This window comes from Somniosus microcephalus, chromosome 2, assembly GCF_052327205.1.
Source record: "Somniosus microcephalus isolate GS21.2 chromosome 2, FLI_Smic_1.0, whole genome shotgun sequence".
Classification (NCBI taxonomy): Eukaryota; Metazoa; Chordata; class Chondrichthyes; order Squaliformes; family Somniosidae; genus Somniosus; species Somniosus microcephalus.
Window position 1 is genome coordinate 2,761,020 of NC_140988.1, and position 27,664 is coordinate 2,788,683.

The 27,664-nt window shown below is 51.8% G+C and overlaps 1 protein-coding gene across 2 annotated transcripts in view; it reads right to left on the bottom strand.

The window, feature by feature from the left end:
- The window catches only part of nfkb1 (nuclear factor of kappa light polypeptide gene enhancer in B-cells 1), a 128,637-nt gene that overhangs the window by 62,573 nt on the left and 38,400 nt on the right, over nt 1-27,664 (bottom strand). For both annotated transcript variants that reach the window (XM_086005773.1, XM_086005781.1), the window contains exons 4-5: nt 16,484-16,524; nt 8,791-8,889 (exon numbers count right to left, since the gene is read on the bottom strand). In XM_086005773.1, the coding sequence (XP_085861899.1) occupies nt 8,791-8,889; nt 16,484-16,524 (140 nt within the window). The remainder of the gene's footprint in view (nt 1-8,790; nt 8,890-16,483; nt 16,525-27,664) is intronic.

Below are 27,664 nucleotides of genomic sequence, written 5' to 3' on the forward strand. Positions count from 1 at the left end.
CATCGAAGCAACAGTTGCTGAGGAAAGAGATGTGGCTGTGAAAGTGAGTTTTGGTGGATACCTGATCAAACACAAGAAGGCGATGAAGATGCACAAGGTAAAAGAGACAAGCGGAAATCCTGTCGGAGAGAATGAAACTCAAAGTAAGCTCGAGCAACCGCGACTCATCTTTCTATTAGGCACTTTACAGCCTTCTGGACTCAATGAATCCAACAATTTTAGATCCTAACCTCTGCCCCCATTTTCTTGGATGGCAGCTTTTGCTGATGATTCTGCTATTTCCATTTACACCTCCTCCAGACCCATCTTTTGTTTCTTTACTTGTTCCATTACCATCTCCTTTTGCCTCGCACCATCATCACTTTTGTCATTTAATCTCTCCGGCCTTCCACCCAATCACAGACCTTCCCTTTTGTTCTTTCCTCCCCTCCCCCCTTTCCCTGCCTCTGCACTTGCTTAAAACCTGTCACATCTCGAACTTTTTCCAGTTCTGATGAAAGGTCATCGACCTGAAACGTTAACTCTGTTTCTCTCTCCACAGATGCTGCCGGACCCGCCGAGTCTTTCCAGGGTTTGCTGTTTTTATTTCAGATTTCCAGCATCTGCAGTATTTTGCTTTTAAATCAAAACCACCTGTCAGCCTGAGGTAAACCTTTGGAACATGGAACTTGCCGTTTTGAACATACAAAGCACCTCTTTCGTGTTTCAACAATAGAGGTGTTCAAAATTATAAAGAGTTTTGTGAATCAGTGAGCAAGTAAAAAGAACAATGGGAGAAATTAGGAGAAATTATTTTATAGGAAGATAGGACCAGGAGGAGGCCATTCAGCCCCTCGAGCCTGTTCCGCCATTCAATAAGATCATGGCTGATCTGTATCTTAACCCCATCGACGCACCTTGGTTCCGTAACCCTTAATACCCTCGCCCAACAAAAATCTATCAATCTCAGTTTGGAAATTTTCAATTGACCCCCAGCCTCAACAGCTTATTTTTGGGGGTGGGGGAGGGGGGGGGGAGCGAGTTCCAGATTCCCACCCCCCTTTGTGTGAAGAAGTGCTTCCTGACATCACCCCTGAACGGCCTGGCTCTAATTTTAAGTTCTGGACTTCCCCCACCAGAGGAAGTAGTTTCTCTCTATCTATCCTATCGAGCCCTTTAATCATCTTCTGTACTCGAGGGAACACAAGCCCAGTCTGTGCAACCTGTCCTCGTAATTTAACCCCTTTAGCCCCGGTATCATTTTACGTGGAGGGATGTTAGGATGCGAAGGTCCTCCCAGAAACAGGATTTGCGGTCAGCCGCGAAGCGAAGGCATTTGTCGCTGGCCCCGAAGATCTCGCGATCTCTGTGGCGAGATGTTTGGGTTTTCCGACGCGTAATTCAAATCAACGCAAGTTAATGGGGAATCCCTAACGCGAGCTGCTGTGATGTCAACAAGCTGTGTAAGCAGCCAATCACAATACAGAATTCTCTCAGACCGGGAAGCAGGAAGTGAAGAACCTCCTTTGATTCTAACTTTTTAAAAATGTCAGAGAGAGTAAAAGAAAGATTGGGGCTCTCAATGGGGAAAAGGCCGCTGATCTCCGGCTGCGTGTGGGGGCCACAGCGCTGCCAGTGTCGGAGCCGTGAAAGACCGACCGCAGCATCAGGATTTCCACGTTAGGATGCGTATACGCTACATCCTGAAGTTGCGGTCAGTTTGAAAGGGGAAATGACAGTGAACGCTGCCAGTTTTTTTAACATGAGAAATTCATCAGTACTTGTCGGGTTCGAAGCAAGAAATTAAAGCAAAAGAGCTAGTTAATCACTCACAGGTGTTCCTGTGGAAATCCCCCACAATGATAGTGGAATTACTACCGAGGATCAACAGATTAAATAAACTGTAACAGCACTTTCCTCTTTTATATTTCTCCAGCTCGCCAGAGCTTACTGAACTCCAGAGGCAAGGACAGCTTTAGTCCAACTTGCTTCACTCGATTTCCCTCCTTCAAGCCAGTCTAAAGCTCCCGATAGTTTAAGGTCCCTTCGCGCTGTCCTGTGCGTACTGCATGTGTGAATTACTTTGAAGAGAGCAGATGTCTGAGGCAGTTTGTGTAGATGTTTTGGGAAAGGGCGGAACACATTTATCGCACGGACTTAAACCCGGACAATAAGTAATCCATTAAATCATGGCGTCTTAAAAAGAAAGACTTGCATTTCCACAGCACCTTTCACAACCTCAGGACATCCCAAAGTGCTTTACAGCCAATGAAGTCTTCTTCTCCTTCTTAGGCAGTCCCTCGGAACCGAGGATGACTTGCTTCCACATTAAAAATGAGTTCTCAGGTGACTGATGAGTCCAATGCGGGACCTACAGTCTCTGTCACAGGTGGGGCAGGCGGTGGTTGAAGGGGCGGGTGGGTGGGGTGCTTGGGTTGCCGTGCGCTCCTTCCGCTGTTTGCGCTTGGCGTCCGCTTGCTCCCGGCGAAGAGACTCGAGGTGTTCGGCGCCTTCCCGGATGCTTCTCCTCCACTTTGTGCGGTCTTGGGCCAGGGATTCCCAGGTGTCAGTGGGGATGTTACACTTTTTCAAGGAGGCTTTGAGGGTGTCCTTGAAGCGTTTCCTCTGCCCACCTGGGGCTCTCTTGCCATGCCGGAGCTCCGAGTAAAGCGCTTGTTTTGGGAGTCACTTATCGGGCATGTGGACGATGTGGCCCGTCCATCGGAGCTGATCGAGTGTGGTCAAAGCTTCGATGCTGGGGATGTTGGCCTGAGCAAGAACACGGACGTTGGTGATTCGTCGAATTACAGCCAATGAAGTACTTTTGAAGTGTAGTCATGGTTACAGCAACAGAAGGAGGCCATTCAGCCCATCGTGCCTGTGCCGGCTCTTTGAAAGAGCTCTCCAATTAGTCCCACTCCCCCCTGCTCTTTCCCCAGAGCCCTGCAAATGTTTCCATTGCAAGTATTTATCCAATTCCCTTTTGAAAGTAAATGATCCTAAACAGCTTCTCAAATTTACAGTTCTTTACCTAGTCCATAAGAAGCAAAATAAAAATGGACACATTCATACAACAGGACATAAAAAATTACTGCCCAAAGCACACAGTAAGATCCCACAAACAGCAATGAGATAATGACCAGATAATCTGTTTTTTAGGTGTTGTTTGAGGGATAAATATTGGTCCAGGACACCGGGGAGAACTCCCCTGCTCTGGTTCAAAAAGTGGCCATGGAATCTTTTCAGTCAAACCTGCGAGGGCAGGCGGGGCCTCGGTTTAACGTCTCATCCGAAAGACAGCACCTCCGACAGTGCAGCGCTCCCTCAGTACTGCCCCTCCGACAGTGCGGCACTCCCTCAGTACTGCCCCTCCGACAGTGCGGCACTCCCTCAGTACTGCCCCTCCGACAGTGCAGTGCTCCCTCAGTACTGGCATTGGAAGTGTCAGTCTGGGTTATGTGTTCAAGTCTCTGGAGCGGGACTTGAGCCCACAACCTTCTGACTCAGAGGCGAGAGTGCTGCCCACTGAGCCACGGAATAGTAGCAGGCGGGCAGTGGCCACGGTCTCGATGGTCGCACAGCGGAGATTTGGGCCGTGCGGATGAAACAATCATCAATGGCCAGAAAACTCGGAGGTTTCTGCAATGTTTCGATCTCCTCTGGGACAGTGCTGCCTTGGAGTAGCCTAGAAATCTCTGTGAACCTCAGTGACTGTAGAGGGAGCCGGGCTGCAGTCACCAGCAGATTGTATATAGATGAGGCACAAGACTTAGCAGAAAACAAACAGGCAGAAACACACTACAAAGTTCTCCATCTCCTCTCCAATGAAACAACAAACTTCAAACAACACAGAAAAATAGAAAACATAAACCATCAAGGGACAGAGTTATACCTTCCACCATCGCGGGAATTCAATCCCCCCGAGCCACAGGAACGCAGTCACAAAATGTGAGAAGACCCATCGGAATCAACATTTTCAACTCATTTGATACAAATCCCAGATTACATCGAATGTACAGCACAGAAACAGGCCATTCGGCCCAACTGGTCAGTGCCGGTGTGTAGGAATGTCTAGTTCCTATCCAAAGACTGAGGTCCACTCAGGCGATCAAACAAAACCAAGTTTAATGGAAACTAACAGGTTTAAACAAGTAACTACAGGAGAACATTGAGTGTAGGTCTGCTCAGTTCGGAGGTTCCACGAGGACTGCTCGGGCGGTCCCGTGGTTGACGTCATGACGTTCTTCCCGCCTTGAGGGCCTCGTACAAGGGCTGCATAAGCAGGGCCGCCTTAGGGACGAACCAGTGATAAAAATTGACCATGCCGAGGAACTCTTGTAGGGCCTTGATGGTCTGCGGGCGCAGGAAAGATGTAACCACCTCGACCTTCGTCTGTAAGGGAATTGCGCCGTCTGATGTGATGCGGTGGCCCAATAAATCAATCCTCTACAGGCCGAACTGGCACTTGGCCGGGTTGATAATCAAACCGTGTTGACTGAGGCGTGTAAAGAGGGTGCGCAAATGGCAGAAGTGCTCCTCTTTGCTAGGGCTGGCAATGAGGATGTCGTCGAGGTAGATGAAGAGGAATTTTAGGTCCCGAAGCACGGAGTCCATCAAGCGCTGGAAAGCCTGTGCAGCGTTCTTCAAGCCAAACGGCATCCGCAGAAATTCAAACAGGCCGAATGGGGCGATGACTGTGGTCTTCGGGACGTCTTGCGGGTGCACGGGGACCTGGTGGTAACCACGGACGAGGTCGACTTTTGAAAAAAAAAAGTATTTCCCGCCAAATGGGCAGAGAAATCTTGAATATGCAGGATTGGGTACCGATCAGGAGTAGTGGCGTCGTTCAGGCGTCGGTAGTCGCCGCATGCCCGCCATCGGGTTTCGGAACAATGTGGAGAGGCGAAGACCAGGGACTATTCGACCGGCGAATAATCCCCAGCCGCTCCATCGTGTCGAACTCCGCTTTCGCAGCCGCGAGCTTGCCGGGTTTGAGTCGTCGGGCCCTTGCGTAAACCGGGGGGCCAGTAGTGGTGATGTGATGTTCTACACCATGTTTCGTGGCCGAGGAGGAGAAATTGGGCCTGGTCAGATCTGGGAACTCTCCGAGGAGGCAAGTGAAGTCATCTGGAGGTGGGAACGCACAGGAGACAGTGCGCGGCACGGCGTTACCGCGGTGGCACGGGATGGAGTGGAATGTGGCCGCATTGATCAACTGGCGGTGCCTGACATCGACCAGGAGGCCGTTGGCGCACAAAAAATCCGCCCCGAGGATGGCCTGCGAGACTTTGGCCATGATGAATTCCCAGTGGAAGCGCTGGCCACCGAAACACACCTGAACCGCCGCCTTCCGAAGGTCCGAATGTCCACGCCATTAGCCGCCACGAGGGAGGGGCCGCGGCCCCCAGCTTGTATATCGAGATTGGACGCGGGTAGGATGCTACACTGCGCCCCGGTGTCGCAAAGGAAACGTCGACCAGATAGGGAGTCAGTGATGAAGAGAAGCTTTCCCGAATCTCCGATGGCCATCGCAGCCGCGGGGCGCTCGTTAGACCCGGTCCTCTTTCGCCGGGGTTGCTGTAGATGTGGGGGTTTTTTGAGCGAAAAGCTGCAGGGAGGGCGGCAGCATCTTGCTTTCGCGCCAAAACGGGTGTGGTAGAAGCACAACCCCGCTGATTGAGGAGCTGGTGCAGTGTCTGTGGGGGATGGGCGCCTCGTGGCAGCGCAGTACTGCTGTGTCACCGCGAAATCTTGTCCGCTTCGGCAGCAAGCTCCGCGCAGTCTGCGACTTCTGACCTGGCTAGGGCAGCCTGAACTTGCTCCGGTAGCTGGCTGAGGAATAGCTCCCTGAAGAGGAAGCATTCCGGTTCGGAACCGAGGAGCGTGAGCATTTGGCTCATGAGCTCGGACGGCTTGGAGTCCCCAAGGCCGGGCATAACGAGCAGCCGGCGGATGCGCTCCGACTTCGTGAGCCCAAAAACCTGTAGCAACCGCGCCTTTAACGTGTCATACTTGCGATCAGTAGGCGGACTACCAAGTAGGCTGACGATCCGCGAGGCTGTGGCGCTGTCGAGGGCGGAGACCACGTAATAATAACGGGCCTGATCCGCAACGATGTCCCTGATGGCGAACTGGGCTTCAGCCTGGATGAACCACGCGGCTGGTTGTTGCTCCCAGAACTGCGGTAGCTTCAAGGTAACAGCGTTCGTTTCCATGTTGAGTATCTTCTGCAAAAACCGTTCGCAAAAGTCGGGGTCACCAATGTAGGAATGTCTAGTTCCTATCCAAAGACTGAGGTCCACTGAGGCGATCAAACAAAACTAAGTTTAATGGATACTAACAGGTTTAAACAAGTAACTACAGGAGAACATCGAGTGTAGGTCTGCTCAGTTCGTAGGCTCCACGAGGACGGCTCGGGCGGTCCCGTGGTTGACGTCATGACGTCATCACGTTCTTCCCGCCAGTGGGGGATCACGTGATGAACGGCGTGACGTCATTGCGTTTACCCGCGCTGTTAAAGTAATCACGCTCTGTACAAGTAAACAGTATAAATAAAGATACAGACTCAGGCTGTAGCTCCACACCAGCCTCCTCCCACCCCGCTTCATCTTCCCCCCTCAGCATATCCTTCTATTCCTTTCTCCCTCATGTGTTTATCCAGATTCCCTTTAAATGCATCTATACCATTCGCCTCAACCACTCCCTGTGGTAGCGAGTTCCACATTCTCACCCCTCTCTGGGGAGAGAAATTTCTCTTAAATTCCGTATTGGATTTATTAGTGACTGTCTTATATTTATGGCCTAATACAAAAGCAAAATACTGCGGATGCTGGAAATCTGAAATAAAAACATAAAATGCTGGAAATGCTCAGCAGGTCAGGCAGCATCTGTGGAGAGAGAAACAGAGTTAATGCTTCAGGTCGATGATGTCATCTACCTGAAACGTTAACTCTGTTTCTCTCTCCACAGATGCTGCCTGACCTGCTGAGTATTTCCAGCATTTTATGTTTTTATTTCAGATTTATGGCCCCTAGTTCTGGTCTCCCCCACAAGTGGAAACATCTTCTCTACGTCGACCCGATCGAAACCTTTCATCATTTTAAAGGCCTCTATCAGGTCACCCCTCAGCCTTCTCTTTACTAGATGAAGTAGTACATTCCCGGAGGCTCCGCAGCTGTCGGATGTCAATCACTGGGAATCCAGGAATGACCGGGAATCCAGGAATGACCAGGAATCCAGGAATGACCGGGGACTGGGAATCCAGGAATGACCGGGAATCCAGGAATGACCGGGGACTGGGAATCCAGAAATGACCGGGAATCCAGGAATGACCGGGGACTGGGAATCCAGGAATGACCGGGAATCCAGGAATGACCGGGGACTGGGAATCCAGGAATGACCAGGAATCCAAGAATGACCGGGAATCCAGGAATGACCGGGGACTGGGAATCCAGGAATGACCGGGGATTGGGAATCCAGGAATGACCGGGGACTGGGAATCCAGGAATGACCGGGGACTGGGAATCCAGGAATGACCGGGGACTGGGAATCCAGGAATGACCGGGGACTGGGAATCCAGGAATGACCGGGGACTGGGAATCCAGGAATGACCGGGGACTGGAGGAATGTCGTGAATGGAGCACACTGGATTCCGAACCCCATTCTCAGCTCGTGGCGAGCCAGATTGTCTGCCAAAAATAGGGTCTCTGAAAAGTACCCTGAAATATTCAGAGGCAAGGCAAGAAATCCGAAATAGTCGAGAACCCTTTGGTTCAGCCACTTGGGACGTTTAACGACCTTAAAGGCACTTATAAATACAAGGGGTTGTTATAAATCGCTGACAGCTGAGTCTCTCTCCGAGATGGTGCACAAACCAGAAGGGAACAGTGTGGAGGAACAGTGCAAGGAGAATGGTTCCCTCTTGGGCTAGCTGTTTCCCCTGACATCAATATTTTAGCATTTAAATTTCAGCATGAGTTTTGTTCCCATTTTAGCTTCCCATTTTCAGCTCTACATTTGGTTAATTGACAGAAGTCAGACCCTGAACTGGCCCAAGCTCCATACTTCAAATCGGAAAAAACATTTCTTTTGTTCAGGACAGATTTAGGAAGGACTCAGTAAAGTGATCTCACTAGTCTCGGATATTTGGAAAGGATTTGATCGCCTCGGACCCGTTAGTACAAGCAGTGGGAGTGAGGGGACCAGAACCGTTACCCTGCGATAATAAAATTAAAATTCAAGCCAGTTCCAGCTTTGTTTTGATAACATCTAATGCAAGCAACATTCGACAGCTAATAAATCCGGACAGTTTTAACAACATCTTACTCCACAGGTCTCGATGCTAAATCATTAACATTAAGCTACAGATGTAAATTGTCTGGTTACGTTATTAAGCACCAAGTTATTTCCTGCTTGGTGTGTATTCACTGACGCAGTCACGGCCCTCCGAAGCCCACACAAACATCGAATGAAGTCCGCATTTGCATATGTGCTAAATATAAATCCCAGAGTCAGAATTCCACCCACCATCTGCCAACTCATTTGCTGAACTGCCAAAAATCCACAGAAATACCCTGAAAATGTCGAGACAAATTCAAAAACATTAATTGGTTGTGTTTTTGTTTTAGTGATTTTTTTCACCTCCCCACCACCCACAGATCTGAAAATCTGAAAGTCCAGTTTATTTGAAACACTTTGGACTAAAGTACCAGGGCATGTGGAACTCAGTAGATTCATTTAACAAGATATTTAAGTTTCATGTGTACTTTTTTTGTGGAAAAGTAAAACTGATTTTAATATTCAAATAAAGACCTTAACCGTTGGGTAAGATTTCTTGTTCTTCTCACTGGAAGCGCCAGGTAATCCTCCGTGTGACGGTCCCTCACATCCATAGCGGAAACGGAATCCCCTCTACAAAAAACAGATCAGATTGTGAGCACAACTGTATACAAGAACAATTCAAATCCACGAGATACGTTAAATACGTGCCGGCTCTTTGAAAGAGCTCTCCAATTAGTCCCACTCCCCTGCTCTTTCCCCACAGCCCCGCACATTTATCCAATTCCCTTTTGAAAGTTTCTATTGAATCTGCTTCCACCGTCCTTTCAGGCAGCACGTTCCAGATCACAACAACTCGCTGCGTAAAAAAAAAAATCTAATTTCACCCCTTCCCCCCCCTGGATTTCTTACCAATGATCTTCAATCTGTGTCCTCTGGTTACCGACCCTCCTGCCACTGGAAACAGTTTCTCCTTATTTACTCCATCAAAACCCTTCATGGTTTTGAACACCTCGATCAAATCTCCCCTTAACCTTCTCTGCTCCAAGGAGAACAATCTCAGCTTCTCCAGTCTCTCCACATATCTGAAGTCCCTCATCCCTGGAACCATTCTGGTAAATCTCCTCTGCACCCTCTCCAAGGCCTGGACATCCTTCCTAAAGTGTGGAGCCCAGAATTGGACCCAATACTCCAGTTGGGGCCTAAACCAGTGTTGTATAAAGGTTGAGCGTAACTTCCTGGTTTTGTTCTCTCTGCCTCGGTTTATAAAGCCCAGGATGTCGTATGCTTCTTTTTTTTTTTAAAAAGCCGTATCAACTTTTCCTGCCACCTTCTCTGATACCACGGGAACATTGCTGTTCTGTACCAGCAAGGAGAAAGCTGAAATATCAGCCAGCGCAACTCATGGTGTCAGAGTAGGTCCACCACACATTTGGAGTCAGTTTGGTTCTGAAGGCAGACAGAACAGAAGAACATAAGTAGTAAGAGCAGGAGTCGGCCATTCAGCCCCTCGAGCCTGCTCCGCCAATCGACCCCTCGAACCCGCTCCGCCACACGGCCCCTCGAGCCCGCTCCGCCACACGGCCCCTCGAGCCTGCTCCGCCACACGGCCCCTCGAGCCTGCTCCGCCACACGGCCCCTCGAGCCTGCTCCGCCACACGGCCCCTCGAGCCTGCTCTGCCCCTCGAGCCTGCTCCGCCACACGGCCCCTCGAGCCTGCTCCGCCACACGGCCCCTCGAGCCCGCTCCGCCACACGGCCCCTCGTGCCTGCTCCGCCACACGGCCCCTTGAACCCGCTCCGCCACATGGCCCCTCGAGCCTGCTCTGCCCCTCGAGCCTGAGTTAAATGCGTGGCTCAAAGACTGGTGTGGGAGAAATGGGTTTTGCTTCCTGGGACACTGGCACCAGTACTGGGGCAGGAGGGAGCTGTTCCGTTGGGACGGGCTTCACTTGGCCAGTGCTGGGACTAGAGTCCTGGCGGATCATATAACCAGGGTTGTAGAGACAGGATTAATTAAAAATGTCCTAGTAAAGGATCCCCTTGGAATGAGTGACCATAACATGGTTGAATTCCATATTCAATTAGAGGGTGAGAAGGTTGGATCTCAAACAAGCGTGCTAAGCTTGAATAAAGGAGACTATGAAGGTATGAGAGCGGAATTGAGTAGAGTGGATTGGGAAAATAGATTAAAGGGTAAGACGATACATGATCAGTGGTGTACATTTAAGGAGTTATTTTACAACTTCCAAAAAATATATATTCCACTGAGAAGAAAAGGGTGTAAAAGAAAAGACAGCCATCCGTGGCTAAGTAAAGAAATTAAGGATAGTATTCGACTAAAAACAAGGGCATATAAGGTAGCCAAATCTAGTGGGAGGATAGAGGATTGGGAAAACTTTAAAAGACAGCAAAAAATAACAAAAAGATTGATTAAGAAAGGGAAGATAGATTATGAAAGTAAATTAGCAAAAAATATAAAAACAGATAGTAAGAGTTTTTATAGTTATATAAAAAGAATAAGGGTGGCTAAAGTAAATGTTGGTCCCTTAGAGGATGAGACCGGGAAATTAATGGTGGGAAATATGGAGATGGCAAAAACACTGAATGAATATTTTATATCAGTCTTTACAGTAGAAGACACTAAGAATATCCCAACACTGGACAAACAGGGGGGCTAAAGGGGGGGGGAGGAACTAAACACGATCAAAATCACTAAGGAAGTGGTACTCGGTAAAATAATGGGACTCAAGGCGGATAAATCACCTGGACCTGATGGCTTACATCCTAGGGTCTTGAGGGAAGTGGCGGTAGGGATTGTGGATGCATTGGTAATAATTTTCCAAAACTCCCTGGACTCGGCAAAGGTCCCGGCAGACTGGAAAACTGCTAATGTAACACCCTTATTTAAAAAGGGCAGCAGACAGAAGGCTGGAAACTATAGACCGGTTAGCCTAACATCTGTGGTAGGTAAAATTTTGGAGTCCATTATTAAGGAGACAGTAACAGGACATTTGGATAATCATAATTTAATAGGACAAAGTCAGCATGGTTTTATGAAGGGGAAGTCATGTTTGACAAATTTGCTGGAGTTCTTTGAGGAAGTAACATATAGGGTGGATAAAGGGGAACCAGTGGACGTAGTGTATTTAGACTTCCAAAAGGCATTTGACAAGGTGCCACACAAAAGATTATTGCTTAAGATAAAAAATCACAGGATTGGGGGTAATATTCTGGCATGGATAGAGGATTGGCTATCTAACAGAAGGCAGAGAGTTGGGATAAATGGTTCATTCTCAGACTGGCAATCAGTAACTAGTGGTGTTCTGCAGGGGTCAGTGCTGGGTCCCCAACTCTTTACAATCTATATTAACGATTTGGAGGAGGGGACCGAGTGTAACATATCAAAGTTTGCAGATGATACTAAGATGGGAGGGAAAGTAGTGAGCGAGGAGAACATAAAAAACCTGCAAGGGGACATCGACAGGCTAAGTAAGTGGGCAGAGATTTGGCAGATGGAATACAATACTGGAAAGTGTGAGGTTATGCACTTTGGCAGGAAAAATCGTAGAGCAAGTTATTATCTTAATGGCAAGAAACTGGAAAGTATTGAAGTACAAAGGGATCTGGGAGTCCTGGTGCACGAAACTCATAAGGTTAGTATGCAGGTGCAGCAAGTGATTAAGAAGGCCAATGGAATGTTGGCTTTCATTGCTAGGGGGATAGAATATAAAAATAGGGAGGTATTGCTTCAGTTGTACAAGGTATTGGTGAGACCGCACCTGGAATACTGCGTACAGTTTTGGTGTCCATACTTAAGAAAGGACATACTTGCTCTTGAGTCAGTACAAAGAAGGTTCACTCGGTTAATCCCGGGGATGAGGGGATGGACATATGAGGAGAGGTTGAGTAGATTGGGACTCTACTCATTGGAGTTCAGAAGAATGAGAGGTGATCTTATTGAAACATAAGATTGTGAAGGGGTTGGATCGGGTGGATGCGGGGAAGATGTTCCCGATGATGGGTGAAACTAGAACTAGGGGGCATAGTCTTAGAATAAGGGGCTGCTCTTTCAAAACTGAGATGAGGAGGAACTACTTCACTCAGAGGGTGGTAGGTCCATGGAATATGCTGCCCCAAAAAGCTGTAGAAGCTACATCATTACATAAATTTAAAACAGAAATAGACAGTTTCCTAGAAGTAAAGGGAATTAAGGGTTACGGGGAGCGGGCAGGAATTTGGACACGAGTCTAGGTTCGGATCGGTCATGGCCCTGTGGGTAGCGGAGCGGGCCCAGGGGCCGTGTAGCCTGATCCTGCTCCTGCTCCTATTTCGTGTGTCTAATTCTGTTAGATTCAGGAGATGGTTCTGTGATAGTGGATTGGCGGTTAGGATCAGATCAGCCATGATCTTATTGAATGGCGGAGCAGGCTCGAGGGGCCGATTGGACTACTCCTGCTCCTATTTCTTATGTTCTTATGCTCCGCCACACGGCCCCTCGAGCCTGCTCCGCCATTCAATAAGATCATGGCTGATCATCAACCTCAACTCCACTTTCCCACCCAATCCCCATATCCCTCGATTCCCCAAGAGTCCAAAATCTATCGCTCTCAGCCTTGAATATACTCAATGACTGAGCCTCCACAGCCCTCTGGGGTGGAGAATTCCAAAGATTCCCCACCCTCTGAGTGAAGAAATTCCTCCTCATCTCAGTCTAAAATGGCTCCAATAAGTGAGGTGGACTCAACATCACAAGATAAAAATTAAATGTCAAAGATGAACAAGATTTGGAACACTGAAAAGTACATTTGATGTTAATAGCAACACGTTGCCTCACACACATTTACCCTCAACCAAACATTACTCTCCTCGCAGTATCATTTGTCTCATTAGAGTTGGGAAGAGTTACATCAAGCTGATGTTTCTTGCTGAAATGATTAGATTTAAGGTTTAACCTCAATTACAAGTTCGATTTCTTATTGAACAATGGGTAATCCACACTTGCTCCGCATATCAACACTGACACTGGGTGAGATGAAGAGGGGTGGGAGGAGGCTGGTGTGGAGCAGAAACACTGGCACAGACCAGTTGGGCCGAATGGCCTGTTTCTGTGCCGTACATTCTATGTAATGCAATGAAGAGGAAGCATAAATGGACTGAGATAACCATCATTCGGGGATGCATACGTGCACGTTCTGCTGCTGACATTCATTACATACGTTGACTTCCTTCCTATTGTGGATATTTGCCAGAACTATAAACCCAATGTCTAGAAAATTCTGTCATTTACTGACATTGTTAAGTTAATATCAAGGACTTGTGGTTTATCTTGCGGTTGTTAATGTTCAAACGGGCCTGGCTCATTTTTACAACACATGAATTAGTTTAAAGAAGAAAAGGAATTGTTTTTAAAAAGTTTACGAATAACAAGTGGTTTCTTTCATCAATGCCTCTTCTTCAGAATCCCTGGCAGATGAGCACTTCCCAGTGTTTGATAAACGCAGGGCGCCGACACAATGAAAGGACAAGTCCAATCCACACACGGAGCAACATCACGAATCATAAAATGATATAAGTGACAGTGAACGAGCCGGGTGTCACTGCAGCACTCCGAACACTGGCTCTACCATAAACACAACACATTAGGTGATCAATCTAATTCAACAAGTATCTGAAATAACAGCAGTGTGTAATGGTAAAAAATAATCTGGGAAAGACATTCCCTGCCCTGAGGAAAGTGCCAAAAATACATTTTTTTTTAATAGAAAGCCAGTCATTTCCTGATGATTTTTCTGATCGTGATAACCTGGCCTCTCCCTGAGGTACGACCCAGGGATTTACAAGCTGCCACCAATCTACACGAATTTCTCTCAATGGTTAGTCTTTAATTTAGGGGAGATTTAATTGAGGTGTATAAAATTATGAGGGGCCTAGATAGAGTGGACAGGAAGGACCTATTTCCCCTTAGCAGAGAGGTCAATAACCAGGGTGCAGAGATTTAAAGTAACTGGTCGGAGGATTAGAGGGGAGTTGAGGAGAACTTTTTTCACCCAGAGGGTGGTGGGGGTCTGGAACTCACTGCCTGAAAGGGTGGGAGAGGCAGAAACCCTCATCACATTTAAAAAGTACTTGGATATGCCCTTGAAGTGCCGTAACCTACAGGGCTACAGACCAAGAACTGGAAAGTGGGATTAGGCTGGAGAGCTCTTTGTCGGCCAGCACAGACATGATGGGCCGAATGGTCTCCTCCTGTGCCGTAAACTTCTATGACTCTAATTGACCTCAGGATGTTCCTGGCTAGATACACTTCCCCAGGGGACTACCTGACAGCTAAGTGTAATCAGAAGGTCCATCTCAGCAGCTAAACGTAATAACTGTACTCCAGATCCCAGACTACCCACGAGCAGATATCCTCGGCCATTGCTCACGGTTTGTCAGTGAAGATGCTGCTTTATAATGACGGGAACATTATATAATGTAATTCACAATTTATTCTGTGACTTGCGATTTGGCACAGAAGCCTAAAACCACTTTCCTTCCTTCCTCCCCATAAACTTTAATATTCTTTTTCTTAAGAGAGTTTTTAAAAGAGAGTTTATGGACTAGAATCATACAGCGCAGAAGGAGGCCATTCGGCCCATCGTGCCTGTGCCGGCTCTTTGAAAGAGCTCTCCAATTAGTCAAACTCCCCCCCCCACCCCACTGCTCTTTTCCCCAGAGCCCTGTAAATCTTTCCTTTTCATGTATTTATCCAATTCCCCTTTTGAAAGTCATGACTGAATCTGCTTCCACCGCCCTTTCAGGCAGCGCGTTCCAGATCACAACAACTCGCTGCGTAAAAAAATAAATTCTCCTCCACTCCCAGTCTGTTATAACTCACATTCTAACCATGAACTGCATCATTTTTTCTAAGCTCCTCTAATTCCCTGCAATCATCTTAAATGTATTCTCTCTTATTACTGTCTCACTGACCACTGGAAACAATCCATCAATAATAAAGGTTCTCAAACAAGGTACAAGGACTGTTAAATAGATTGTTCAATCTGTCTCCAAACATAGACTCAACCCCAGCTTTCCTCAGTTTGTTTTGGACTGCCCAAGTTATGCGTAAAGTTTTTAAATACTATTTTTCACTGGTTCGACCCCAGCTGCAGTATTGTCTCCAATTCTGGGCACCGCACTTTAGAAAGGATGTCAAGGCCGTGGAGAGGGTGCAGAGGAGATTTACCAGAATGGCACCCCATCCACCACCTTAAACATTCACTCCCTCCACCACCAGCGCACCGTGGCTGCAGTGTGTACCATCTACAAGATGCACTGCAGCAAATCGCCAAGGCTTCTTCAACAGCATCTCCCAAACCCGCGACCTCTTCCACCTAGGACAAGGGCAGCAGGCGCATGGGAACACCACCACCTCCAAGTTCCCTCCAAGTCACACACCATCCTGACTTGGAAATATATCGACCGTTCCTTCATCGTCGCTGGGTCAAAATCCTGGAACTCCCTCCCTAACAGCACTGTGGGAGCACCTTCACCACACGGACTGCAGCGGTTCAAGAAGGCGGCTCACCACCACCTGCTCAAGGGCAATTGGGGGATGGGCAATAAATGTCGGCCTCGCCAGCGACACCCACATCCCATAAACAAATTTTTAAAAATACCAGGGATGAGGGAATTCAGTTATGTGGAAAGACTAGAGAAGCTGGGATTGTTATCCTTAGAGAGAAGGTTAAGGGGAGATTTAAGCGGTGTTCAAAATTATATGGAGTTTTCATAGAGTAGATCGGGAGAAACTGTTTCCAGTGGCAGGAGGGTCAGTGACCAGAGGACACAGATTGAAGGTGATTGGCAAAAAATCCAGGCTGGGGCTGGGGCGGGGGGGGAGATGAGATTTTCTTTACGCAGCGAGTTGTTGTGATCTGGAACGCGCTGCCTGAAAGGGCGGTGGAAGCAGATTCAATAGTAACTTTCAAAAGGGGAATTGGATAAATACTTGAAAAATAACGATTTACAGGACTGCGGGGAAAGAGCAGGCGGGAGTGGGGCTAATTGGAGAGCTCGTTCAAAGAGCCGGCACAGGCACGATGGGCCAAATGGCCTCCTTCTGTGCTGTAAGATTCTATACAAGGAAGGAACATGACTAATGGAAGTGCAAGATGATGTTAGTAATAAATGCAATGCAGCTTTGACATGCGTGCACCTGTTGCTGGTGTCCCTCCCTCTCTTACCTGCTTGGGTTGCTCTACAATCTGAAGGTATGGCCCATCAGCTGGGGAAAGAAATCACAGTGATTATTACAACTGCAGAAAAAGTACTTACAGAAAATACATCTCACATGCAAGACGGAGTCTAATTTGAATGCAGTACTTAAGCTGGAAATCCCCTTGCCCACCAATGGGGAAAAACAATTCTATCTCACAGGACCTAGATCACAAAAGCCTTTCTCGTAAATCCAACAGCATTGTGAAAATTGGACTTCAATTAGAAACATTTATTATTCTAGGCAAAATATAATGCTCAAAGTATTATACCTCAAAATCATTCAATTTACATCTACAGACCAAAGCCCAATAAGGCAGCAGGTGACAGTGCCAACCCAGTCTGCTCGAGGGACTTGCTCATCTGACCCCATCTGTACCAGACAGAAAAACAGGTCAAACTTCAAATCTGCAAATGATGAGTGTTTTATGAGAATATCAGGCCATTCATACCACTTGATTAAAAATAAGGTCACAGCATAAAATATGGTTTGTGTGTCCATTTCACGTACTTAATGCTATTTCCTCTCATGTATTAGACTAGGGTCTGTCCCTATTAATTATGTAATTAGTCGGATTCACTGACATTTTACAGCACAGGTTACATCAGCTAGATTTTTGATGTTCATTATGTAATGGTGACTGCACTAAAAATAACAACGTGTATTTATACGGCGCCTTTAACATAGTAAAACGTCCCACGGCGCTTCACAGGAGCGATTATCAGACACAATTTGACACCGAGCCACACAGGGAGATATTAGGACAGGTGACCAAAAGCTGGGTCAACGAGGGAGGTTTGAAGGAGCGTCTTAAAGGAGGAGAGAGTGGCGGAGAGGTTTAGGGAGGGAATTCCAGAGCTTAGGGCCCAGGCAGCTGAAGGCACGGCCGCCAATGGTGGAGCGATTAAAATCGGGGATGCGAAGAGGCCAGAATTGAAGGAGTGCAGAGATCTCAGAGGGTTGTAGGGCTGGAGGAGTTTACAGAGATAGGGGCCAGGCCATGGAGGGAAGTAAATATGAGGATGAGAATTTTTTTTAATTGAGGCGTTGCCGGACTGGGAGCCAGTGTAGGTCAGCGAGCACAGGGGGTGATGGGTGAACAGGTCTCAGTGAGCACAGGGGGTGATGGGTGAACGGGACTCGGGGTGAGCACAGGGGGTGATGGGTGAACGGGTCTCGGTGAGCACAGGGGGTGATGGGTGAACGGGTCTCGGGGTGAGCACAGGGGGTGATGGGTGAACAGGTCTCAGTGAGCACAGGGGGTGATGGGTGAACGGGACTCGGGGTGAGCACAGGGGGTGATGGGTGAACGGGTCTCAGTGAGCACAGGGGGTGATGGGTGAACGGTCTCAGTGAGCACAGGGGGTGATGGGTGAACGGGTCTCGGTGAGCACAGGGGGTGATGGGTGAATGGGACTCGGTGAGCACAGGGCGTGATGGGTGAACGGGACTCGGTGAGCACAGGGGGTGATGGGTGAACGGTCTCAGTGAGCATAGGGGGTGATGGGTGAACGGGTCTCGGTGAGCACAGGGGGTGATGGGTGAACGGGTCTCGGTGAGCACAGCGGGTGATGGGTGAACGGGTCTCAGTGAGCACAGGGGGTGATGGGTGAATGGGTCTCATTGAGCACAGGGCGTGATGGGTGAACGGGACTCGGTGAGCACAGGGGGTGATGGGTGAACGGGTCTCAGTTAGCACAGGGGGTGATGGGTGAACGGGGTGAGCACAGGGGGTGATGGGTGAACGGGGTGAGCACAGTGGGTGATGGGTGAACGGGTCTCAGTGGGCGCAGGGGGTGATGGGTGAACGGGACTCGGTGAGCACAGGGGGTGATGGGTGAACGGGTCTCGGTGAGCACAGGAGGTGATGGGTGAACGGGTCTCCAGGTGAGCACAGGGGGTGATGGGTGAACGGGTCTCAGTGAGCACAGGGGGTGATGGGTGAACGGTCTCAGTGAGCACAGGGGGTGATGGGTGAACGGGTCTCGGTGAGCACAGGGGGTGATGGGTGAATGGGACTCGGTGAGCACAGGGCGTGATGGGTGAACGGGACTCGGTGAGCACAGGGGGTGATGGGTGAACGGTCTCAGTGAGCATAGGGGGTGATGGGTGAACGGGTCTCGGTGAGCACAGGGGGTGATGGGTGAACGGGTCTCGGTGAGCACAGGGGGTGATGGGTGAACGGGTCTCAGTGAGCACAGGGGGTGATGGGTGAACGGGTCTCATTGAGCACAGGGCGTGATGGGTGAACGGGACTCGGTGAGCACAGGGGGTGATGGGTGAACGGGGTGAGCACGGGGTGATGGGTGAACGGGGTGAGCACAGTGGGTGATGGGTGAACGGGTCTCAGTGGGCGCAGGGGGTGATGGGTGAACGGGACTCGGTGAGCACAGGGGGTGATGGGTGAACGGGTCTCGGTGAGCACAGGAGGTGATGGGTGAACGGGTCTCCAGGTGAGCACAGGGGGTGATGGGTGAACGGGTCTCAGTGAGCACAGGGGGTGATGGGTGAACGGGTCTCGGGGTGAGCACAGGGGGTGATGGGTGAACGGGTCTCGGTGAGCACAGGGGGTGATGGGTGAACGGGTCTCGGGGTGAGCACAGGGGGTGATGGGTGAACGGGTCTCGGTGAGCACAGGGGGTGATGGGTGAACGGGTCTCGGGGTGAGCACAGGGGGTGATGGGTGAACAGGTCTCAGTGAGCACAGGGGGTGATGGGTGAACGGGACTCGGGGTGAGCACAGGGGGTGATGGGTGAATGGGACTCGGTGAGCACAGGGCGTGATGGGTGAACGGGACTCGGTGAGCACAGGGGGTGATGGGTGAATGGGACTCGGTGAGCACAGGGCGTGATGGGTGAACGGGACTCGGTGAGCACAGGGGGTGATGGGTGAACGGGTCTCAGTGAGCACAGGGGGTGATGGGTGAACGGTCTCAGTGAGCATAGGGGGTGATGGGTGAACGGGTCTCGGTGAGCACAGGGGGTGATGGGTGAACGGGTCTCGGTGAGCGCAGGGGGTGATGGGTGAACGGGTCTCAGTGAGCACAGGGGGTGATGGGTGAACGGGTCTCATTGAGCACAGGGCGTGATGGGTGAACGGGACTCGGTGAGCACAGGGGGTGATGGGTGAACGGGTCTCAGTTAGCACAGGGGGTGATGGGTGAACGGGGTGAGCACAGGGGGTGATGGGTGAACGGGTCTCGGGGTGAGCACAGGGGGTGATGGGTGAATGGGTATCAGTGAGCACAGGGGGTGATGGGTGAACGGGTCTCAGTGAGCACAGGGGGTGATGGGTGAACGGGTCTCCGTGAGCACAGGGGGTGATGGGTGAACGGGTCTCGGTGAGCACAGGGGGTGATGGGTGAACGGGTCTCGGGGTGAGCACAGGGGGGTGATGGGTGAACGGGACTCGGTGAGCACAGGGGGTGATGGGTGAACGGGTCTCAGTGAGCACAGGTGGTGATGGGTGAACGGGTCTCGGGGTGAGCACAGGGGGTGATGGGTGAACGGGTCTCGGTGAGCACAGGGGGTGATGGGTGAACGGGTCTCGGGGTGAGCACAGGGGGTGATGGGTGAACGGGTCTCGGTGAGCACAGGGGGTGATGGGTGAACGGGTCTCCGTGAGCACAGGGGGCGATGGGTGAACGGGTCTCAGTGAGCACAGGGGGTGATGGCTGAACGGGTCTCCGTGAGCACAGGAGGTGATGGGTGAACGGGTCTCAGTGAGCACAGGGGGTGATGGGTGAACGGGTCTCGGGGTGAGCACAGGGGGGTGATGGGTGAACGGGACTCGGGGTGAGCACAGGGGGGTGATGGGTGAATGGGACTCGGTGAGCACAGGGGGTGATGGGTGAACGGGTCTCAGTGAGCACAGGGGGTGATGGGTGAACGGGTCTCAGTGAGCACAGGGGGTGATGGGTGAACGGGTCTCAGTGAGCACAGGGGGTGATGGGTGAACGGGTCTCGGGGTGAGCACAGGGGGTGATGGGTGAACGGGACTCAGTGAGCACAGGGGGTGATGGGTGAACGGGTCTCGGGGTGAGCACAGGGGGTGATGGGTGAACGGGTCTCGGGGTGAGCACAGGGGGTGATGGGTGAACGGGTCTCAGTGAACACAGGGGGTGATGGGTGAACGGGTCTCGGGATGAGCACAGGGGGTGATGGGTGAACGGGTCTCAGTGAGCACAGGGGGTGATGGGTGAACGGGTCTCAGTGAGCACAGGGGGTGATGGGTGAACGGGTCTCAGTGAGCACAGGGGGTGATGGGTGAACGGGTCTCAGTGAGCACAGGGGGTGATGGGTGAACGGGCCTCGGGGTGAGCACAGGGGGTGATGGGTGAACGGGACTCAGTGAGCACAGTGGGTGATGGGTGAACGGGTCTCGGGGTGAGCACAGGGGGTGATGGGTGAACGGGTCTCGGGGTGAGCACAGGGGGTGATGGGTGAACGGGTCTCAGTGAACACAGGGGGTGATGGGTGAACGGGTCTCGGGATGAGCACAGGCGGTGATGGGTGAACGGGTCTCAGTGAGCACAGGGGGTGATGGGTGAACGGGTCTCAGTGAGCACAGGGGGTGATGGGTGAACGGGACTCAGTGAGCACGGGGGTGTGGTAAACCACTTTTATCGTTCACTATCGTTACACTATAGTTATCACTGTTATATTGTTATCACTGTTCTCACTGTTGTATCACTATATGAGGTCGCCTCTTGTCACACTGTTATACCTGGGCTGACCATCACTGACTCCGCCCATGGCTCCACCTACCTGCCCAGGTATAAAGGTAGTCAACTGGCTGGTATTCCTCCTTGCTGGATCCGATCACCCATGAGGGTGGGCTCTGTTATTTAGTCAATAAAAACCTATAGTTACTTTCCTAACTCGTCGCTTTTCATTGGACGAATTGATAGGTATATCAATTTTATTGACTAAATTTTAAGATGTCTCATCCAGACACCCCGCCACAACAGCCACAGCAGCCTTCAGACGCCGAGCCGCAACAATCACAACAGCCGGCTTGGCTGCGAGCCCTCAGACCACCGTACCTGGATCTAAATCCACGGGCAGCGAACGCAGCCCTCGACCTCGATCACTGGCTGGGCTGCTTTGAAGCCTACCTGGAAGAGTCCAACGTGCCTCAGAGATCCAAGCTAAGAGTTCTGAACGCCCAACTGAGCCCTAAAGTATTCGCGCTCATCCGGGACCTTAAAACATACGAGGACGCCATCAACCGGCTGAAAAGACAGTACCAAACCCCGGTAAACCCCATGTATACCAGGCACCTCCTAAGGTCCCGCCCGCAACTGCCAGGGGAGCCGGTGGAGGAATTTTTACGGGTGCTACAAGCACTCGGCAGAGACTGTAACTTTAAAGCAGTAACGGCGGCAGAAAATACGGAAGACAACGTCCGCGATGCCTTCGTGAAAGGCCTACGGTCCGACTACTCACGGCAGCGATTACTGGAAGCAAAGGACCTCGACCTGGACAAAGCTGCAGCCCTCGCTCTCTCCCTGGAGGTGGCCCATCGGGACCAGGAGGCGTTCTCCAGGTACTGTTCGCGACCCTGGGACTCGGGCCCGACCCCCACCGCAATACCCTTCACCGCGCCGCCCCCGGGACCTACCTCAGCGTCGGCGTCCCGGACCCGATCGGGACCGCCACCCCCGGTACCGGCTCCGACATCGGACCCCCGCGGCTGCTTTTTCTGCGGCCAGGAGAAACACCCGAGGTCGCGCTGCCCAGCTAGGAACTCCACCTGCTCAACCTGCAGGAAGAAAGGCCACCTTGCTAAGGCCTGCAGAAGTGGATCTTCAGAGGCCAGCAGTGCCTCATGCGAACTGTGGGGGCAGCCATCTTCCTTCAAGGCAACAGAGGCCAGCATCCCCACACGTGAGTCATGGGGGCGGCCATCTTTGATCAAGGCAACCGACCCCAATAGTGCCTCATGAGAGTTATGGGGGCAGCCATTTTGTCCAACCTCGTGGGAGACGCCATTTTACCCACCACGCTCGACTGCCACCGTGCCTCCAGACCCGACGACCGCCTCACCCGCAGACGACAACGACTCGCTCAGCTACACACTAGCCTCCGTCACTCTGGATCAAGCCCGCCCGCATCACCTGTCCAAGTCGATGATGGACATCAAAGTAAACGGCCACGCCACGACCTGCCTGTTCGACAGCGGAAGCACGGAGAGCTTCATCCACCCAGACACGGTGAGCCACTACTCCCTCCCCGTCCTGCCAACGCGCAACCGAATCTCGATGGCATCAAGGTCCCACGCCACGGACATCAGCGGCTACTGTGTTGTGACCCTGTCGGTTAAGGGTACGGAGTATAAAAACTTTAAACTCCTCGTCCTCCCCCAGCTCTGCGCTGCCGTCCTACTAGGGCTGGACTTCCAATCCCACCTCCAAAGTGTCACCCTAGCATACTGTGGACCCCTCCCCCCACTCACAGTCGACAACCAGCGGATGCTAAACCGCCCACCGCGTAACACCTGCAGCCTATCCACCCTCAAGGTCCCGCCACCTTCCCTGTTCGCTAACCTAACCCCCGACTGCAAACCCGTCGCTACCAAGAGCAGGCGGTACAGCGCCGGGGACAGGGCCTTCATTAGCTATGAGGTGCGGCGCCTCCTGAAAGAGGGCATCATCGAGGGGAGCAGCAGCCCCTGGCGTGCCCAGGTCGTGGTCGTTAAGACCGGCGATAAAAATCGCTTGGTCATCGACTACAGCCAGACCATAAACAGGTACACCCAGCTGGACGCATACCCCCTTCCCCGCATATCTGACATGGTCAATCAGATTGCACAATACTGAGTATTCTCGACCATCGACCTTAAGTCGGCCTACCACCAACTCCCTATCAGCCCGGAGGACCGCCAGTATACCGCCTTCGAGGCGAACGGGCGCCTCTACCACTTCCTTAGGGTCCCCTTCGCTGTCACCAACGGGGTGTCGGTCTTCCAAAGGGAGATGGACCGGATGGTCGACCAGAACGGAGGAGGCGTGCGCGGCCTTCTCCCTCATTAAGGGAGACATAGCCAAGGCCACAATGCACGCAGTGGATGAGTCCATCCCCTTCCAAGTGGAGAGCGATGCATCCGACTTCGCCCTAGCCGCTACCCTTAACCAGGAGGGGAGGCCGGTGGCCTTCTTCTCAAGGACCCTACAGGGCCCTGAGATCCGACACTCGTCGGTCGAGAAGGAAGCCCAGGCGATCGTGGAGGCGGTACGACGCTGGAGGCATTACCTGGCAGGCAAACGATTTACCCTCCTCACCGACCAGCGTTCGGTCGCTTTCATGTTTAATAACAAGCTGAGGGGCAAAATCAAGAATGACAAGATCTTGAGGTGGAGAATCGAGCTATCCACCTACGATTATGAGATCTTGTACCGGCCAGGTAAGCTGAACGAACCCCCCGATGCTCTTTCACGAATTACATGCGCCAGCGCGCATATTGATAGACTTCAGACCCTCCACAACGACCTCTGCCACCCCGGGGTCACCAGACTTTATCATTTCATTAAGGCCCGCAACCTGACCTACTCCATCGAGGAGGTCAGGACCATGACCAGGAACTGCCAGACCTGTGCCGAGTGCAAACCACACTTCTATAGGCCGGACAAAGCAAGCCTGATCAAGGCCACCCGCCCCTTCGAGCGCCTGAGCATCGACTTTAAGGGGCCCCTACCGTCATCCGACCGTAATGTGTACTTCCTCAACATCGTTGATGAGTACTCCCGTTTCCCCTTTGCCTTCCCCTGCCCAGACATGACCAGTACCACGGTCATTAAATGCCTGAACGAACTCTTCGCCTTGTTCGGGTTCCCGAACTATATACATAGTGACCGGGGCTCCTCCTTCATGAGCGAGGAACTCCGCCAGTTCCTACTAGCGAGAGGTATTGCAGCAAGCAGGACCACCAGCTACAACCCCCGAGGGAACGGCCAGGTGGAAAGAGAGAACGCGACTGTCTGGAAGGCCGTCATCTTAGCCTTAAAGTCTAAGGGCCTCCCAACGTCCCGCTGGCAGGAAGTCCTCCCGACAGCGCTGCATTCCATCCGGTCACTACTTTGCACTGCCGTTAACGCCACCCCCCATGAACGAATGTTTGTTTTCCCCAGGAAGTCGACTACGGGAACCACTCTACCAACCTGGCTGACCTCTCCGGGGCCCGTCCTGCTGCGAAAGCACGTGAGGGCCCATAAAACGGACCCCCTGGTCGAGATGGTGAACCTCCTGCACGCCAACCCCCAGTACGCCTACGTGGCTTACCCAGACGGGCGGGAGGATACTGTCTCCTTACGAGACCTCGCACCCTCGGGCACTCCGGAGACACCACCTTTACCCCCCCCCCACCACCCCCCCAATTCCAGCCCAGGTAGACGGCATGCCGGAACCCCACGAGCCTTCGCCGACCACGCAGACACCAGCATTAACACCGGATAATGCAACACCGCCGCTGCGACGATCGGAGAGGCTTACGAGGCCTCCGGACAGACTGACATACCAGAACTGGTAGTACACTTCACCCCGCCGGACTCAAATCTAAAGAAGGGGTGAATGTGGTAAACCACTTTTATCGTTCACTATCGTTACACTATAGTTATCACTGTTATATTGTTATCACTGTTCTCACTGTTGTGTCACTATACGAGGTCGCCTCTTGTCACACTGTTATACCTGGGCTGACCATCACTGACTCTGCCCATGGCTCCACCTACCTGCCCAGGTATAAAGGTAGTCGACTGGCAGGTATTCCTCCTTGCTGGATCCGATCACCCATGAGGGTGGGCTCTGTTATTTAGTCAATAAAAACCTATAGTTACTTTCCTAACTCGTCGCTTTTCATTGGACGAATTGATAGGTATATCAGGGGGGTGATGGGTGAACGGGTCTCGGGGTGAGCACAGGGGGTGATGGGTGAACAGGTCTCGGTGAGCACAGGGGGTGATGGGTGAACGGGTCTTGGGGTGAGCACAGGGGGTGATGGGTGAATGGGTCTCAGTGAGCACAGGGGGTGATGGGTGAACGGGACTCGGTGAGCACAGGGGGTGATGGGTGAACGGGACTCGGTGAGCACGGGGGGTGATGGGTGAACGTGTCTCGGGGTGAGCACAGGGGGTGATGGGTGAACGGGTCTCGGTGAGCACGGGGGGTGATGGGTGAACGGGTCTCAGTGAGCACAGGGGGTGATGGGTGAACGGGTCTCGGTGAGCACAGGGGGTGATGGGTGAACGGGTCTCAGTGAGCACGGGGGGGTGATGGGTGAACGGGTCTCGGGGTGAGCACGGGGGGTGATGGGTGAACGGGTCTCAGTGAGCACAGGGGGTGATGGGTGAACGGGTCTCAGTGAGCACAGGGGGCGATGGGTGAACGGGACTCGGTGAGCACAGGGGGTGATGGGTGAACGGGTCTCGGGGTGAGCACAGGGGGTGATGGGTGAACGGGTCTCAGCGAGCACAGGGGGTGACGGGTGAACGGGTCTCGGGGTGAGCACAGAGGGTGACGGGTGAACGGGTCTCGGTGAGCACAGGGGGTGATGGGTGAACGGGTCTCAGTGAGCACAGCGGGTGACGGGTGAACGGGTCTTGGGGTGAGCACAGGGGGTGACGGGTGAACGGGTCTCGGTGAGCACAGGGGGTGATGGGTGAACGGGTCTCGGGGTGAGCACGGGGGGTGATGGGTGAACGGGACTCAGTGAGCACGGGGGGTGATGGGTGAACGGGTCTCGGGGTGAGCACGGGGGGTGATGGGTGAACGGGACTCAGTGAGCACAGGGGGTGATGGGTGAACGGGTCTCGGGGTGATGGGTGAACGGGTCTCGGGGCGAGTTAGGACACGGGGCAGCCGAGTTTTGGATGAGCTGGAGTTTATGGAGGGTGGAATATGGGAGGCCGGCCCGGTGAGCCTTTCAGCTCCTCAGCGCTGCCCTTCCACAGGGTATGTACAATGTACACCGGCATGGACCCACCTCGTCCTAGCTCCTGAGGAAAAACTCCACATAAATATTTCTTGATCTCCCAAAGTGCAACACCTAGAATAATCCTCCACCTTTGGAGCTCCATTATTCAATCCGAAGCTGGTGCCTTCAGACAATCATTCTCTCGGGAACCCTTGTACCCATGGATCGTGCCGATCAGCCCTGATCCAACTGAATGGGGGAACAGGCTCGAGGGGCTGAATGGCCTCCTCCTGTTCCTAGATTTTACAAAAAACTTCAACATCTTAGTCTATACTATCTCTAAAACCATTCCTAACAAAGGAGCTGCGGTAATTTTACCTCATGGACAGTCGGAAAAAATAATCAGACTGGTAACGAATGACAGAACAAAACCAGACAGAGAGAACGTGCCACGTGAGACGAGGTGATGGATAAGGCTAGCAAGACTTTCGATAGCAAACCTTTCCTTGTACAATGCAGAAAATGAGAAACTGTTGTGTCTGGTGTATTAAGGAGCTTGGAGGACTGAGTCACTGCTTTCTGAATCGCAGTCTATTTTTCCACAGTGGAAATATTTAGTGAAATCTCTGTAATGCCTTAGACAGGAAGTAGCTATAATTTGGACACATCCCTGCGGTATCTGACACAGTAAATGAGAAGCTGAAGATTTCACAAACCTATTAAATAAATTCAGTAACATTCACGCAGAAAGGTAAGTCTGAAAGATAATTCACTCCAAATACAGCCAGATGTCAGCAATCTGAGCCGAGAGAGAGCGCAGAGAGAGAGAGCGCAGAGAGCCCACGAGAGAGAAAGAGCCCACGAGAGAGAGCCCACGAGAGAGAGAGAGCCCAAGAGAGAGCAAGAGCCCACGAGAGAGAGAGAGCCCACGAGAGAGAGAGAGCCCACGAGAGAGAGAGCCCACGAGAGAGAGAGAGCCCACGAGAGAGAGAGAGCCCACGAGAGAGAGCCCACGAGAGAGAGCGCACGAGAGAGAGCGCACGAGAGAGAGCGCACTAGAGAGAGCCCACGAGAGAGAGCCCACGAGAGAGAGAGCGCCCACGAGAGAGCGCGAGAGAGAGAGAGCCCACGAGAGAGAGAGCGCCCACGAGAGAGAGCCCACGAGAGAGAGCCCACGAGAGAGAGAGCCCACGAAAGAGGGAGAGAGCGCGCGCGCGAGCGAGAGAGAGAGAGAGCGCG